The 15,311-nt window shown below is 49.7% G+C and overlaps 9 protein-coding genes across 9 annotated transcripts; 5 read left to right on the top strand and 4 right to left on the bottom strand.

Annotated features, from left to right (window-relative positions):
• Positions 1-3: 3 nt before the first annotated feature.
• On the top strand, positions 4-1,062 carry PC9H_005229 (uncharacterized protein; the record flags this gene model as incomplete). The annotated part of the gene is made up of 1 exon (XM_036774804.1): positions 4-1,062. The coding sequence occupies one exon, from the start codon at positions 4-6 to the stop codon at positions 1,060-1,062; it is 1,059 nt and encodes a 352-aa protein (XP_036633306.1).
• Positions 1,063-2,488: 1,426 nt separating this feature from the next.
• Positions 2,489-4,307, top strand: RPC34 (34-kDa subunit of RNA polymerase III (C); the record flags this gene model as incomplete). Its single annotated transcript, XM_036774803.1, has 7 exons — positions 2,489-2,557; positions 2,616-2,767; positions 2,832-2,896; positions 2,956-3,068; positions 3,129-3,272; positions 3,332-3,526; positions 3,579-4,307. The coding sequence occupies 7 exons, from the start codon at positions 2,489-2,491 to the stop codon at positions 4,305-4,307; spliced, it is 1,467 nt and encodes a 488-aa protein (XP_036633305.1).
• A 74-nt stretch (positions 4,308-4,381) lies between these two features.
• LYS7 (copper chaperone of lysine biosynthesis protein) lies at positions 4,382-5,369 on the bottom strand (the record flags this gene model as incomplete). The annotated part of the gene is made up of 5 exons (XM_036774802.1): positions 4,382-4,753; positions 4,800-4,982; positions 5,032-5,135; positions 5,188-5,269; positions 5,322-5,369. The coding sequence occupies 5 exons, from the start codon at positions 5,367-5,369 to the stop codon at positions 4,382-4,384; spliced, it is 789 nt and encodes a 262-aa protein (XP_036633304.1).
• A 128-nt stretch (positions 5,370-5,497) lies between these two features.
• On the top strand, positions 5,498-6,920 carry PC9H_005226 (uncharacterized protein; the record flags this gene model as incomplete). The annotated part of the gene is made up of 8 exons (XM_036774801.1): positions 5,498-5,608; positions 5,671-5,714; positions 5,775-5,936; positions 5,992-6,166; positions 6,216-6,280; positions 6,335-6,570; positions 6,624-6,689; positions 6,745-6,920. The coding sequence occupies 8 exons, from the start codon at positions 5,498-5,500 to the stop codon at positions 6,918-6,920; spliced, it is 1,035 nt and encodes a 344-aa protein (XP_036633303.1).
• Positions 6,921-7,239: 319 nt separating this feature from the next.
• Positions 7,240-7,658, bottom strand: PC9H_005225 (uncharacterized protein; the record flags this gene model as incomplete). Its single annotated transcript, XM_036774800.1, has 4 exons — positions 7,240-7,288; positions 7,346-7,410; positions 7,463-7,588; positions 7,650-7,658. The coding sequence occupies 4 exons, from the start codon at positions 7,656-7,658 to the stop codon at positions 7,240-7,242; spliced, it is 249 nt and encodes an 82-aa protein (XP_036633302.1).
• A 79-nt stretch (positions 7,659-7,737) lies between these two features.
• NCB2 (negative cofactor 2 transcription regulator complex subunit ncb2) lies at positions 7,738-8,412 on the top strand (the record flags this gene model as incomplete). The annotated part of the gene is made up of 5 exons (XM_036774799.1): positions 7,738-7,825; positions 7,886-7,951; positions 8,020-8,114; positions 8,169-8,237; positions 8,296-8,412. The coding sequence occupies 5 exons, from the start codon at positions 7,738-7,740 to the stop codon at positions 8,410-8,412; spliced, it is 435 nt and encodes a 144-aa protein (XP_036633301.1).
• A 441-nt stretch (positions 8,413-8,853) lies between these two features.
• PC9H_005223 (uncharacterized protein) lies at positions 8,854-9,540 on the top strand (the record flags this gene model as incomplete). Its single annotated transcript, XM_036774798.1, has 3 exons — positions 8,854-9,133; positions 9,264-9,305; positions 9,359-9,540. 3 exons carry the CDS (start codon positions 8,854-8,856, stop codon positions 9,538-9,540), a joined length of 504 nt encoding a protein of 167 aa, XP_036633300.1.
• Positions 9,541-9,776: 236 nt separating this feature from the next.
• PC9H_005222 (uncharacterized protein) lies at positions 9,777-11,510 on the bottom strand (the record flags this gene model as incomplete). Its single annotated transcript, XM_036774797.1, has 14 exons — positions 9,777-9,921; positions 9,986-10,192; positions 10,247-10,266; positions 10,324-10,333; positions 10,405-10,417; positions 10,475-10,499; positions 10,569-10,714; positions 10,774-10,952; positions 11,003-11,055; positions 11,112-11,132; positions 11,188-11,199; positions 11,265-11,292; positions 11,342-11,390; positions 11,444-11,510. 14 exons carry the CDS (start codon positions 11,508-11,510, stop codon positions 9,777-9,779), a joined length of 975 nt encoding a protein of 324 aa, XP_036633299.1.
• A 1,091-nt stretch (positions 11,511-12,601) lies between these two features.
• On the bottom strand, positions 12,602-15,182 carry ERB1 (Ribosome biogenesis protein erb1; the record flags this gene model as incomplete). The annotated part of the gene is made up of 8 exons (XM_036774796.1): positions 12,602-12,866; positions 12,921-13,108; positions 13,163-13,287; positions 13,334-13,569; positions 13,626-14,275; positions 14,326-14,551; positions 14,604-14,752; positions 14,802-15,182. 8 exons carry the CDS (start codon positions 15,180-15,182, stop codon positions 12,602-12,604), a joined length of 2,220 nt encoding a protein of 739 aa, XP_036633298.1.
• Positions 15,183-15,311: the final 129 nt, after the last annotated feature.

Raw genomic sequence — 15,311 nt, 5'->3', positions numbered from 1 at the left:
ACAATGCTCTTCGCTGCAATCCCCGCCGAGCTCAGAGACCGCGTCTGCGCCTTCCTCCCCAAGAACGACCAGCTCGCCCTCGCCGCCACATCGGCCGTCTTTCTCCCCGTCGCGCAACGCCGCCTCTACCGCCACTTGGCCGTATCCCCCGCCGCCCACAACCTCCCCGTCATCGCCGTCCTTGCGCGCAATCCACAGCTCGCGCGCCTCGTCAGGACCCTCTCCGTCAACGTCCCCCACGGCGCAGGCCTCCTCAATGCCTTCTATCGCGACCTCGCAACAGCTTTGTCTCTGATGACAGAGCTCATCGACCTCGAAATGTGCATAGATCCAGCCGCGAGCTGGGTTCTCTCACATACACCCAATACCAAGTTCTCCCGCCTGACCCGCTTCTCATCAACATTTCCCTTTGACTCCCATGTCACCAACTTCCTTGAACGCATCCCTGCTCTCACAGAACTAGAGTTGGACCCCGACCCTGTATCGTCACACACTGAAACGATAGCCCCCCTTTCCCCCTCCATCCTAACTGCCCTCAGTGAGTTCACCGGGCCTTCCCATGTCGCAAGGGCCGTCGTGCCTGGTCGCCCAGTGCAGAGCATTCACATTACCTCGGGAGACCTCACCACGGAGACGGTGCAGAGTCTCAAGGCCGCAACTGCGGATATCGTCATGCTTTGTGCCTCTACCAGCGCGCAGCCAGTCCCCTTCCTCCAATCCCTGACCCTCCACCTTCCGCGGATCGTGTATCTCCGTCTAATGACAACATATACGTTCACCGAGGCGCCTGATGCTGTAAATTTTTTTCTTTCCAATCGCTGTTCTAGTCCTATTCTGATCGCCTCTATCCAGGCCTTCTATGAAAGCGTCGCGAATGCACTCAATACACTACCGGCTCTCGTCACCTTCGAACTGTCAGGAATGCATTGGGGATCATACACTACCCCCCAGGAAGGGGATAAACGGGTTTGGCAATCACAGCCCTTGACAGCTGACTCACCGAGCGAAGCAGACGTGGTCATAGACGATGACCTCTACTTTGATGAGTTCTTTGCCTACTAAAATTATCCTAAATCATTTCGCATTCGCATAATTGTTCCCTACGCAGTCGCGTCCCTAGACTTCCATCATCCCACATAGATCACCCTTATGGCATATGCTGCGTGGTACCTACCCTAGTTATATCACTTATATATCTATCCATCGCTTTCATCTTAGTTATTAATTAGCTGTCCAGTAATAGCCCTAGTATGCAATAATCGTGCTCCATACCCACAGCGCAGGATATAGACTTTTGTTTGTGTTGAATGTCTCCTCCGATTTAGGACCGGGTGAAGCAGGGCAATCTATGTTTGGTGAAGGTGAAGCAGTGGAACTTAAGGTTACCCCGCCCGTGTGTGTGTCTACACCATACTCGGCAGGTTTTTATATCCATCGTGATAAACGTGTTCCAGGCCCTGCTATGCTCATTCTTCGGTCATAGCTTGTCACCATCGAGAGCAGGGCAAGATGAAATGCGTCCGACGCCACGTCAAACTGTACCAACAATAATACAGGCTTACCCCACACTCCTGCATGGGGAACGCTATCCTGTCTTGAGACCGTGGCGGTATTGGTCAGATATAGCAACCACTGAGTATTGACTGCTGCGGTGTCAACCGTCATTTACCTTGCGCTGCTTCGGGGATTCGCACCGTGAACACACGCAGGAGTATGAGGCGCATAGACACCGGAAGTATATCATCATGAACACGGGTCTCCCGCTGATTGAAGGGCTGAGTACACACAGTTGGCACGCCGTCTGGGTTCTCTAGGCACACATACGCAGGAGAATCGAGTGTTGAACAGCTCATCCCGGTATGTTCTATATCCATATCGCCTGATGCGGGGTCAGATGATCAGTGATTCAGTATCACTTGGTCACACCGCCCGTGTCGGTGACTGTAGGAAGCAGGCAGGAAGCAGAGCTTGCTATCCCAGGAGAGAAGCGCTGCTACAATGTCCGGATGTCTATGATTGGCTTGATTTTAATGGATGCCCAATGGATGCCAATCAAGAAGTATGGAAGTCGAAGAGGTCGGAGTCAGTCTATGAAGGGCTGAGTGGAGTAGTCGTTCCTAGCTGCTTTCCGGCCAACATTGAACCGCACCAAGCGAATGGTACGCAGCTTTCGTGGCCCCAGTCAGCTGAGCCAAGTGCAGTCGGTGTCTGCGGCGATTGCAGAACGCAGCAGTAGTGATGGTACGATGGAGAGGCAGCCCTTGCTTCTATAGCCCGACTCGCACGCGTGAGCATCAACTCCACGGTTCACATCAAGAATTTCAAACCTTCGAGGGATCAAACACGGTGACCGTGTGGTCGTGTGGTCGTGTGGCAGAGCACAACCTTGACGCGACGCGACGAAATGGGCGCTAATCTCACTGGATAACAAGAACAAATACCAGGACATCACGAGTCACGAGGAACACCTTCCTAGCTTTCATACACGATGAGTAGACGAGGTCCCAGTGAAGCGGAGGGGACGATCCACCAGGCGGCCCTGGCTGCGCCAAAGCAGGTGCGCAGTCCTTATCGCTGTTTTGACCAAGCTCCGCTAATATATCAACGGTTACCAGGAATTAACGATCAAGCAAGTAGAAGCACTTGTGCCCGATGCCAAAGCCAGGCAGAAGGCTCTAAACGCCCTACTGGCTCGAGGCTTCATCAAGGCACTGCAAAGTTCCAGCGGACTTAGCTTCAGAGCCCTGTCAAAGAATGAATTGAATGCGTGAGTGACTAGACAGTCACCCCCGCCGGATGCTTATTACTGTATTTCCTTACCCGTATCGCAGGACGAAGGATCTGACTGCGGAGGAAGTCCTTGTATACAGTCATATCCAAGGTTCCAAGAACGAAGGTCCGGCATGCACGTTTTCATAGTTTCCGCATGTCGTTCACGCCGGCTACTATGGCCAGGGATATGGACGAAGCAGCTGAAGGCGAAGACAAACCTGCATCAAACGGTCATTGACCGATGCTTGAAGACGCTGACACAGAAGGCCATGATCAAACGGGTCCCTTCCGTTCAGGTGCGCATGTCCACTCTCCACGGAGATCAATGAGGTAACTAATATTCAATCAATCGATAGCATCCGACACGCAAAATCTACATGCTGGAAGGGTTGGAGCCGTCCATCGCTCTCACAGGAGGTCCTTGGTATACAGATAACGAGTTTGACACGGAGTTCATCAAACTTCTCATGAGCGCCAGCCTGCGGTTCATACAGGAAAAGGTGTTTATATCCGATATCCACCTACCCCCATCAGCTCCACGCTGATGCCTCTTCACCAGAGTTTCCCTAAACGTCGAAGTTCTTCGCAGTCTCAGCAGCCAGTATTGTACTCCATCAGCAAAGCACCGGAGTATCCCACGGCCCAAAACGTACGAACCTTCCTGAAGCAGAGCCGAATCACGGAGACGGATTTGTCCGTAGAGCACATTGAAATGCTGCTGAACGTCCTTGTATTGGATGGAGAGATTGAAAAGGTGTGACATTTCATTTCTTTGGTGGAGTTGATCGCGGCCTCAACCGTTTAAGCTTCCTGCATTTGGCGCCACTTTGTGGGACTCGAATGTGATAAACGACGATGCATCTTCAGATGAACGGCCGTCTAAAAAGAAACGCAAAAATGCCCACGCGTCGGACTCAGATAGCGATTCTCGTTCTAACAAATCAAAGCGGAAGAAAAGGGGCTCCAAGGACGACGATAGATCGAAATCCAAACGGTCGAAATCCAAGAAACGGCATCGTGAAGACGACAGCGGCGACGAGTCCGAACCCTCTCACTCTAAGAAAAAGAAGAAAACTAAAGTAAAGACGGAATCCGCTTCCGAGAGCGAGAGCAGTGATGACGCTAAGCAACGGAGGAAGAAGTCCAAAAAGAAGTCCAAAAAGCACGAGTCGTCCGGCAGCGAGACCGACTCTTCAGAGACATCCGACTCTGATAGTGAATCTGAATCTGAATTTGATTCCGCAAAATCTAAAAAGCGCAAGGCATCCAAGTCTCGCGATCGTTCCTCATCTCCAGCAGATTTCAACGCATTCGACGATTTCGTAGGCGGGGCCAATATCTATCGGGCGATTAAACAGGAAAAAATGGCCCTTGGATGGTCACAAGCACCCTGTGGCAACTGCCTCTCCTTCGATTTCTGCAAGGAAGGTGGTCCAGTTAATCCGCGGGAGTGTGTGTACTACAGCGAATTTCTTCTTCAGCCGGTTGGAGGAATGAATATTGAAGAAGCGGAGGGGTTGATCACAGAGTGGTAGCCGGCCCGAACAGACATGTTGTATCCTTAGACGCATGTACAAATCTCGATTATCAGAATACACCTGCATCTACACTACGCATCTCCTAGTTTCTCGATCGCCATCTTAGCGAATGTAGCCCCTTGATGTTGTACCAGCGATGTTGGATCAAGTTGCGTTATCGTGTATAGTTCGTCGCTTCCAGTGTATTGGGCCACCACGCCTTGATAAATGTCCTCTTTATCGAGAACATTGAACTTGAAGAATTGCCAACCTCTGGGCTCTTCACCATCGACGGTCAGTTTCTCCTCCGGGACGGTGTATTCAACGCGTTTGAAATCGAAGCCCAGCCCTGATCCTAGTGCCTTTGTATAGGCTTCTTTCATGGTCCATATCCAAAAGAATCGTCGCAGGCCTTCATCTTGTGGGATCCCACCGATTAGCGAACCGTACTCCTTGGCTGTCAGCTGGGGCCCGTCAGTAGGACGACAGCACCAAGTCTTGAAGACCTACTGCGTCGCTTACACCTTCAACGAACGATTTAAATGAGTTCCGCCGGGGTATACTGAGCTTCATGACATCGACGCCAATGCCGTAAGCGGGTGGTAACTGGAGACCCGGCCCAAATGCCATGGCTATTAATCCATTGTCGTGTGTGATGTTGAATGCGATCGGTGGGTCAGCCTTAGGTTCTAACTTTAAAGCTATAAGCTTCGCATGCATTTCGTTAAACGACGTAACGGACAATATACGGTTTCTTGGCCGATGTAAATCCGAGAGTGACCACGTTGTGTGGAATGCCTTTGTCAACCAGCAACATGCGCACAAGCAGTCTACCAATGAGGGTTCCTGTACCCAGGGTCATTATTCCTGTCACTTGGGGAGTACGAACGGAGCTCACGACATGCGTCTTCACGTTTCCAAAATCGATTAATGCGCTCGATGCTGTCCGGGTCAACGAGACGGAGGGCCGATTGGTACAACTGATGGGGTGCCCATTACGATATATGGCTAGTGGGAACAAACGGCGCGCACTTCTTCATGAAACTCGGGCGGGTCGTAGATAATCGCCCAGACTTGCATGATGATTGTGGAAGTAAACGGGAGCGCGCCATCGGCATCTGCCGGAGGTCGAATTATCAAGTACGAACGCCCAAAGAGGAAGGTCAGATAACAGACTCGGTGCGGTGACAGACCTCACCGCTACCTGCATGTCCAAGTCCAAGCCCCCCCATTTCGTAACCCTTGGGCTGTTCATCATCGACGAGTTCTCATTCGCGGATGAAAACGGAACACCCACGGGAAGAGTTGTCGCGCCGGAGGTTAGTGCCATTCCCGACGAGTTCTGCCTGGTGTTTCTCTATCAGTAACTCCTAGTGGGTAGATCGGAGGAGGGGGGACCTATGCGGCTGTGGGGGCCAGGATTTGGTGTGTATTTCGAAGCACTTGCGCCACACGCAGAGGATGAGAATGCGTGAATATTGCTAGGTTGCCTTCCAATCAGATTGGTATGGTGGTCGACCGAGGAACGGATTTCCCTTCTTCAATCCAAGAAAAGTTAGACGGATACGGGCCAGAGATGTGGATATTCCGTGATCAAGACCATGGAACGACCAGGGCCCTCAATTCCTATCGCGGAGAACACCGCAGGTACGATCTCTTTCCCCGAGTTCAGCTTAAGTTGGTATGAAACGTGCATGACTAGTTTCGAATACTTGACCCCACGAATTCGGATCACTCCCAACGATATTCAGAGTACATTGGCAGCCTGCCCACGCACTCTACATTTCATATGCTCGCCAACGCGAGCGGCCGCCATAATTTCTGAGGTCCATCAGGTCGAAGACTGGAAACCTCTGATGATATACGAGCCGATACCCGTCCGCCTCCCACTATTACTTTCCCCAACCAGACTAACTCGCTTTCAAGGATAGATGCATTCCGGCGGAACTGCCCGCTTTACGCGAGGTATTGCCGTTCGTGTATGTTTTGAGGTAAGAGGACGCACCCCGCTTCCACGCTCTGCCAGCCGCTAAAAGCAGCCGCAGTCCCAACGCCGAAGAAGCACTGTCGTTATTAGGTTACGCTTTGCCACCTACTAAAGTATCCATAGAACGTGCGGCAGCGGAGTTTCTGTCCTTCGGAGTGGGCAAGTCTGGCCAGGGCGTTGTGATAATACGAAGCGGGCCATTAGGGTGTTTCGCTTTAACTCGGGCCCATGGAGGGAGATGGATCGAGGCCTATTGGAGCACTGAAGACAGTGAGAAGATCGTAGATGTGACTGGTGCGCCATACTCTAGCACCCTTTGTAAACATGACTGACGAGTAAATTCCCAGGTGCTGGTAACAGCTTTCTGGGTGGCCTGGCCGCAGGACTTTACTTCACATCTGACATATACGAAGGTGAGTGCGCTTGAGCTTTGCGGAGTAAAAATACTCACCAGCTCGGCACGAATAGCCTCCTTGTACGCCACTGTGTCAGCCTCTTTCACGATCGAACAGGGCGGGCTTCCCGCAATCACTTCTAAGAAGGGGGATGTACAAGAATACCTCTGGAACGGCGAGTTACCTCAACTTCGGTTGGAGAATTTGAGAGCTCGTATGTCGCACTATCAAGATCGCGTGAGTAACTAGCTGGCGTGTAACCTTATTTACCACATCAATTGGGGTTTTGTTTGTGAGACTAGTTCTCGAATGTAACGAGGTTATGAGGCTGAGTTTGCGAGCGCCTAAATGGAACTGTTCAATCGCGATCGGTTCAATATCAGTGTCCATATTGCTCCATGTCGTGATTCGAGACGAGAGCTTCAATTTTGTAGCAGTACATAGATGGGCACATGAAGCTGATCAAATGTACTGGGCAAGTAACGACGCGGCGATCCACAGCGATCAGACATCTAGCTCGCCTCTGGTGGCGCCTCCCTGTAAAGAATGAGATATATCAGCCCGCAGGTTAGTGAAAGTATAGAAGGTGACTTATAATATAGAGAACATTGTTACACCTGTAGATGACGTGAGCGAGCTCAACCTCCAAAAACGGCGTGACACGAATAACATACCGAATGAACACTTCGCCCAACGCACCGTTTGATTTACCATCCTGGAACTCCTCCGTGTTGGCAAGCTAGCGGTCAGATCAGAGACGTGCAAGGACTACGCAGACATAGGTCGCGTACTTGTAGATTCATATAGCCATCTGTGCTAACCAAAAAGCCCTTGTACTCCAGCCCCCATTTTAGTCGGACGTAGACTGGTTTTCCAGTAAGTTCTTGGAGGAATGGCTTGGGGTTGACGGGGTTGACCTGTGGAAATGCAACACTGAGAACGATTTGTCTTGGAATTAGCTCAATGGGAACAACGCACTCCAGACATGGTGGTACGAAGGAGTGATATATTTTGGAAGTCCGCACGTGCTCGGATTCTTTCTCTCACTGCTTCAACTCATACAACCATGTCGGACAGAGAAGGCCACTCTGGCGCTCCTCCTGGCGACGACGACCTCTCACTGCCGAAAGCGACGGTGACGAAGATGATAGCAGGTGAGGCAATTCATCCTTGGGACGCCACTGGATCCGAGCTTGACGACGACACCACGCTAGAGCTATTGCCCGACGATGTGACATGCGCGAAAGAAACGCGCGATCTGGTCATTGAATGTTGTGTAGGTGAACGCTGCTATCTCACTACGCGTTCAGAGACGAATCTAATCGGCGCTTTCCTTGGTACTTCGTAGAGTTCATACATTTGATATCCTCGGAGGCGAACGAAATATGCGAACAGGAATCAAAGAAGACAATAGCACCAGAACACATTATATCTGCTCTCAAGGTACCTAGTGGACAAATACCCGTCGCTCTAGCCTTCTGACTCGTGTCTTGATAGCGGTTAGGGTTCGACAAATTCACGGCAGAAGTAGAAGATGTTCTGAAAGATCACAAGCAACAGCAGAAGGTACAGATCGCTGTGAACTCTCGCACACACTCCGAGGTTACTGACATCCCTATCCCAGGACCGCGAGAAGAAGGTTTCGAAATTCGAACAATCAGGCAAGACGGAAGAGGAGCTCCTCGCTATGCAAGAAGAATTATTTGCTGCAAGCCGTGCCAAATTTCAATCGGGCCAATAATAACATACTAAGAATTGTATCTGCATGTTCAACGTTCAACCAGTACGATATCATCACTAATATTTTATATTACTACTTACAACCGACATTTCTCCTGAAAGTTCTCAAAGACTTTCTTTTGAGCATCTACGCTAGAAATACTTCTCAGACTACCCCACATAAGTTGGGCCGGGGTAGGACGTTCGTCACAGATTCTGAGTCACTCGCACGGCCAGACAACAAGGAGTAAGAGGATTGCTCGAACTAAAAGAGTGTTTCTGTGCCCATCGGCCAAGTCATTTACTTGCGCCACAGCAATGCTGATAGATTGAAACTCCGAATCCTGCGAAAATTGCCTGCAGTCTGTGCTGCTGGACCTGTATCACCTCAGCGCTCAGCTTCATCCAGTACCACCAACAACAACTCACCACTCACCAGCAAACGAACCCCAATCCATTCAGAATGGCCAAATCGACGAGATCAAAAGTCAAACGCTCTTACCGACACAAGAAGAGAGAAGAAGGTGTCTACGCTGCCACAGAAGCCGCACGACTCAATCGCATGAATGCCAAACTCCTTGCTGTCGCTGCAGCGCCGAAACCATTGGTAGAAGAAGAAAAAGACGCCGATGATGAAGACGAGATGCGAGGTTGGTATATGTTTGCAGCCTTCGGAATCATGGATGCAGATACTATCACCCCCGAGCGTCAGGAGATGTTCCGAGTCGATGGACTGCGGACATGTGCTTGATTCGATGAGCCACCAAAGCAGACCCGCTCTTCATAGGGGCCTTTGATCTCTTGTCGGGCTATGTTCCACCGCAATCTTCCCCTCGGTGGGCAAGCATTATTAACTTGTCCCTTCCTTACCAGCCGAAGAAGATAAGGCTCAGGGTACTGTCGAGGAGAATACAGGTATGGGCGGCTCGTGGGGGCAGGTTCCTGTGCTTAATGCGTCTGCACACCAGCCCCAATGGATATCGTAGGCGATGCGCCGACACGCATCTCTACACACGGTCCTCGTGGTTCACGCAGAGAAGAATGGAGGAAATCGAAAGGCATGGAACCCAGACCCAAGCGCCACGGGACGAACCGACAAGGTGTCCCAGTCGCAACTAGAAAGGCTGGTCGATCCCAGCGACGGAGATAGGTAATGAGTCAGACCGTACCATGCTTGCTCGTTACCCTTTCTGACTCTAGTTGTACATTTAGGCTGTACATATCCAACCCCTCAAAACCACCCTGCTTCATGCGAGGCCCAAAAGTACATACAATTTATACCCCTTCGTATATTCATCGGTGTATCAAGCGAGTGTATTAAATTCTTCTGCTGGTATATCAAATTACCTGAGATATTCTTGCCTCTATATAGGGAGTGTCTATCATCTATACATAGTCCGAGATATCTTTTTCCTCATTCCTGACAGGCTTAGCAAATTGGACGTATGGCATACCCACCGACTCGAGATCGTCGGAGGAAGAGCTCGTGCGGCGCTCAGTCTTGCTGTATGGAGAAGCAACTTCTGTTGGTCTACTTGAACGAATTCCATCAGTATCATTAACAGGTCCGGTATCAGTGGAAATAGAAGACGCACGATGAAAATTCTTCCATAGTGATGTGCTCGGTCGTCACACGGATTTCTGGGCGAGCCACGCCGTGCTTAGCCTTTGCGGCGGCCATGCTGCGACGGGCGGCGATGACAACATTATTACCACCAGACATTTGGGATGTCGAGTGAACGTAAACTTCTGCAGAAGCGAATTCCTGCAAACGAATTACTGCTCGGCAGGCAGCAATTGAACTATTTGAAGTTAGATATTTCAAACGCCACTTGATTGAGGGTGGCGCAACGTACGATACAGCAGCTGCAGGGACCTAAAAACAATTAAACAATGAGCGTCAAGATCATCGTCGACAACCAAAAATACGCACCGTGGCTATCCTAGAACGAATGGAGAAGTAGCATAAGGACTCGGTTCAAAGGAAGAAATACAAGGCTTAGCCCCAACTCACACGTTCATCATTGCTACAAAGAGAAACTGTCAGGACCAACGGAAAAATGTTAGGAGCAGCGCTGACTTACTGTTGAGGTTCAACACATTCAAGATCTAATCAAAGAAGCGAGTAGTCAATTCTCCGTAGAGTACGAATACCAAATAGCGCGGGCGAGGACTCACGGCGGGTAGGGAATTTGTCGTAAAGGTGACTACAAAATACACGAGGCCATCCGTAAAAAGGAGTTTCCATAAATCCGTTCGGGCAGAGTGCTTGCCCATTAGGGCAAACATAGTGAAGAGTAGAATAATCAAGTCAAAGCCCATTGCTGTGAGGGGAATAGCATTAACGGGGTGGGAAGGAGCAAGTGATGAGATTGGAACTGACTGTAAAAGAATGTGATGGTTAACAGCGAGGGGTTAGTCGCGTCCACGATGCAGGCATTGGCGGTGGGGTCCCAAGACGCTGAAACGAGGAACATGCCACGATATAAGAACGCCCAGTGTCCTAAGCACAGGATGGCTAGAGGCACGATGACCTTCTTGCTACGTTCCCAGAGAGCAATGCTATACACGGCGTGATGAGATGAATTTCTTACAGCAATACAACGACTTACGTCCTGAGCATGAGAGAAGTCGACGCGCATAGGATAGACATGTTCCCGGTCCACTAAAGGGAGGGTCAGACGAAAGTAATCAAGCCGCTTAAGGAGTGAATTGATTTACTGAGTTGAAAGTATACAGAGCCTGATGGTGGGAATAAGCTTGAACGTCCTTGAAGAATGATAATAATATTACTCACCGCACAATTAATCTGCGCACAATAGTGAAGGTGTTGAGCGTCCATTCTGCTATCGAGTGAATTATTGATCCGTTTACCTTGGTTGTCACAGTGAACGATATTATTCTAGGGCTTCGTCAGCTACTACCCAATGAGTATGAGAAGGGTAACCTACAATCCGATGAACGCCAGGATGATACAATATCGACTTAGGAAAAAGAAAACTGTACAGCCATGTCAGCGTCGATCTGAGGGGCAAATTTATGTCCGGACTGACTCTGGGGTAACGAATCAGTATAGTAGATGGTGGGCGCTGAATCGATCGAATACTGACCAGCGGCCATCTGAACTTGCGTTGGCCAGTTATCAAAGACCACTCGAAGTCGCAAGTCATGAACAGCTCCCAGACGCAGACACCAAACAGGGCGTATATGACGTCCTGAAAGACGGCCGCGTCCTTGGCTATTTCCGCTGGATCCGACCAATTGACCATCTACAGCACATGAATTAGATACTGCAGCTAGAAAGCAGGACGATGACTCACAGTTACGGGCGCGCGTGGTTGAGGGGGAGGGCAAAGGGAGTTGAAGGATACCCGGAAGGTAACAGCATAGCGCAGGACACGGAGAGGTTTTAAAGAAACTCTGAGCGCGCCAGGGCACGTGTAGGTAATTGATCGTACATAGAGCTTCGATGCCACTTCGCTTCTTTTTTCCTGTGGGCGCCTTGGGCGTTCTGTAGTAACGATTGCCTTTTGGGGGTCATTTTCTGCCTTCCTCCGTCGACCCTATTCCAGCGAGGCGATGTTGTCCGCCACCATAATGAAAACAAAAAATTCATTAATCGTTGCGATGCTCGTTCAGCTCTATACTGCCAGTGTACTGTGTCCCTAAACCATGTCCTAGATTGACAGTGATAAAAATGTAAGTCTCCGGTTGATGCGAATTGATGACAGATAGCTTTACACACGGTCTTCAAAGTTCCTGAACATCTTGCCTCTTTCACTGGTTGGCAACAAGCTTGAGTCTGCCTATTACTACCGCGGAGAAGTTAACTATGATTTTGATTTAAGCCTCGTCGCAAACCTCCTGCAGGAACGTTGAACAGTATAACCTTGTCATCTTCGCTATAGAAAGACGGATGAGCTACTCGCGTACAATCAACATCAATGGAGATATGTACGGGTGCCACGGCACCTTGAGTATACGCGGAGATGACCCGAGACATCTGCACAATTTTCGCCGACTTCTTGGTCTCGTGCGGTGGTGAATAGCTTCAGGACAGAACTTCATTATACACTAATGGAACTCACAGAAGACACGCCGATGATGGATATGATAGACCTAGGTCAAAGGAAGATAAATTTATGATGGTATCACTCATTACGAACATGCCAACAACAAGAGCGCAGATTTCGCGAATGTACCTACTACATTTAGCTGCACCATACGTTTACAGCACCATCCGCACCACTACTGATTAACCAAGGTTGGCGATTACACCACCTGACTTGCAGTACACCCAGACCGTCTTTGACAGTATGGCCTCGAAGTATCTTCAGTGGTACAATCAAGGGATCTGTCATCAAATCATTGTAAACTCGGGCATGGAAGATTTGGATAGCCCCATCATCGGAGGATGACGCAAAGAGAGGATACGTCGGATGGAAATGGAGAGAGCGTATAGCTTTGACATGATACCTGACATGACATGTATAAGTACCTAAGTTGATACCATCAAGTAAATCAACCTACCGCATGACTTTGTATGGTTTATCGCTGAGCTCGAGATCAAACCAACAGAGCTTGCGATCATATCCACCAACGATTAGATGGTCCCCAGATGGATGCACATCCATTGATGATATCCATCGTATACCGGGCATCAATGTTTTCAAGAGCTTTTGTTCGGAGAGATTGTATATCCGAACATATTGCTGTGTCTAATTTATATATAGATGTGAGAATCATTGCAGTGTGACGTGGGGAGAACTCACAGCAACAAAGAAATGAGGTTTCGTGGGGTGGAATAACACAAGCTGCACAGACCCTCGGACCTTCTTGAAAGGGGCTTGGGAATGCCGACGTGAAATCTGATGTATCCAAACACCACCACCACTCGCTATTCCACATTAAAATGGAGTACATAAAGGAAAAGGCTAACTTACAAACGGTGGACATATAGTCGCCCCGGCGATGCCAGGTTATCTGCGTCGGCGTACCGGAGGAAGGGGGAAGCTCGACCTTTAGTATACTGAGGTCCGAGGATGAGTTTGACACCCATTTCACGGGAGAAGGGATGGCGGATGGCGGCGGAAGGGTAGCTGGTGCTAAACTCGATTGAGTGGCAGAGAAGATGGCAGATGGCAAATTAGGCGGGATGATGAAGTGAAGTGTATCATCGCTAGATGATTCCGTTAGATAAAGTCGTTACTGAACCCGTGAGAACGAGTCACTCACACACCAACTACGAAGTAAGTGACGTCTGATCGAGGGCACCAGTCAAGGGATCCTATCTTACTCTCGAATTTCCATCGCTTGATTTCCTTGCCGACGTTGACTTCCCATAGACTGACGACTCCATCTTCGTCGCCACTGAGCGCCCAAGCACCATCAGGACTGATGCTTAAAGCCCGTACGCGTCCACGGGCGTGAGTAAATGTCAAAGATTTGTATGTTGGGAACGGCTTCAAGCTACTTGGACTTGGGAGTTTGGGGATCAATGTATTCGGGTCGATATTAATTTTGGTGCGTTGTATTCGAGGGGCGAGATACAGGTCGAGCTGTCGATTGAACCGTTCTTTGATGAATTGGTCGTATCCAGGAACCAGACGGAGGGAAGAATACTTCTGCGGGAGGTAATTCCTTTCCCTGTCTTCTGGATCAGTGGCTTGCCACTCAGCTCGCTCAGCATCGGTTGGGAGATATTCTTCGGGAGGGTTGTAGGACTCAGAGTTGGTGGGTAATGAGGGTTTCGGAGCGGGTAGAGGTGGAGGATGAGATGAAGGGGGTTCCGACCATATTGAATAGAATTGGAATTTTGATTCCTTCGTTTTTGGTTTGTTGGGGATTATGCGTCCTTGGCGGATGGCTCGGACGATTTTCATAATCTAAGGCTGAGGTCAGGAAGGATAGGTGGACAACGAAACAATATGCTCACCTTCTTTTTCTCCCACTTGCTACCGATCCAACGGCGTTTGGGTTCTGGAGCAGCAGAGAGTGGCATGACTTCTTCCTTTCCCTTGCCAGTGAACCACTCTATCGTTGGCTCGTATGGATCGTACTGTGCGTCAGGGTTTTCGCCTTCATACAACCGGCGGATAATATCAAGCTCCTGCGGGGAGAGTGCTTTATCACCTTGCATGTTTTTATCGAATGCAGACGTCCTTCAACGAATTAGACGTTAATTGAGGTAGTGTAGACAATGTATATACTCACCAGGCATCAGGATCATCAACGGTTTTCAAGAACTTGTCTAGTTCATCACCGCGAGCAGGCCGAAGGACTTGTTTTCCATTTATGTCGTAGCCAATATGAGGTAGATCGTCGTACCAGTGCATAGGCACATCCCCCACGCGATTTGGTGTCTGTCTGCTGTTATAAAGAAGTGATCTACGCAAGAAAACCAAAGCTCACATCTTCTGTTGACGAATCCGAATCATAATCCGGCTCGATCTCTGGATATACGCGCTTCGGACGACCAGTAATGTCAGAAACGATGGTTTTTGGTTTGGGAAATATGTGTAGATCAGAGTCGTCAGAGTCGCCTTCCCCGCTTTCGTCCGCCTCTTCTTCGTCCTCCTCGCTTTCTTCGTCTTCCTCGCTGTCGCTCGCAACGTCTATTTCAGGGAAGTCCTCGACCTCTCCGTCGTCCGAACCAATTTCTTCCCCATCCTCGTCGTCGCTGTGCATTTCAAGATTTGAGGCGCCGTTGAGTCCATTTCGTTCGTTCGTGACCTCTTCTTGAGGTGCCTGCTTGCGCTTCCGAGTGTCCTTCGACGTAGTAACCGCGACCATACTCAGGACAGGAGCTCTGAATTTCTTGAGCAAAAGTTTCGACCATGATCGAGAGAAGCACGTGGGGTGAAGCCAATAGCCCTAGCTCCAAGCAAGCCACAACTACCACCCTCGCAGGCGCTCAAGTCG

This window comes from Pleurotus ostreatus (genome assembly GCF_014466165.1).
Source record: "Pleurotus ostreatus strain PC9 chromosome Unknown scaffold_3, whole genome shotgun sequence".
NCBI classification, from domain to species: domain Eukaryota; kingdom Fungi; phylum Basidiomycota; class Agaricomycetes; order Agaricales; family Pleurotaceae; genus Pleurotus; species Pleurotus ostreatus.
Note: the sequence above shows the minus strand (reverse complement) of the source record. Positions and strands in the feature narration are given on the sequence as shown.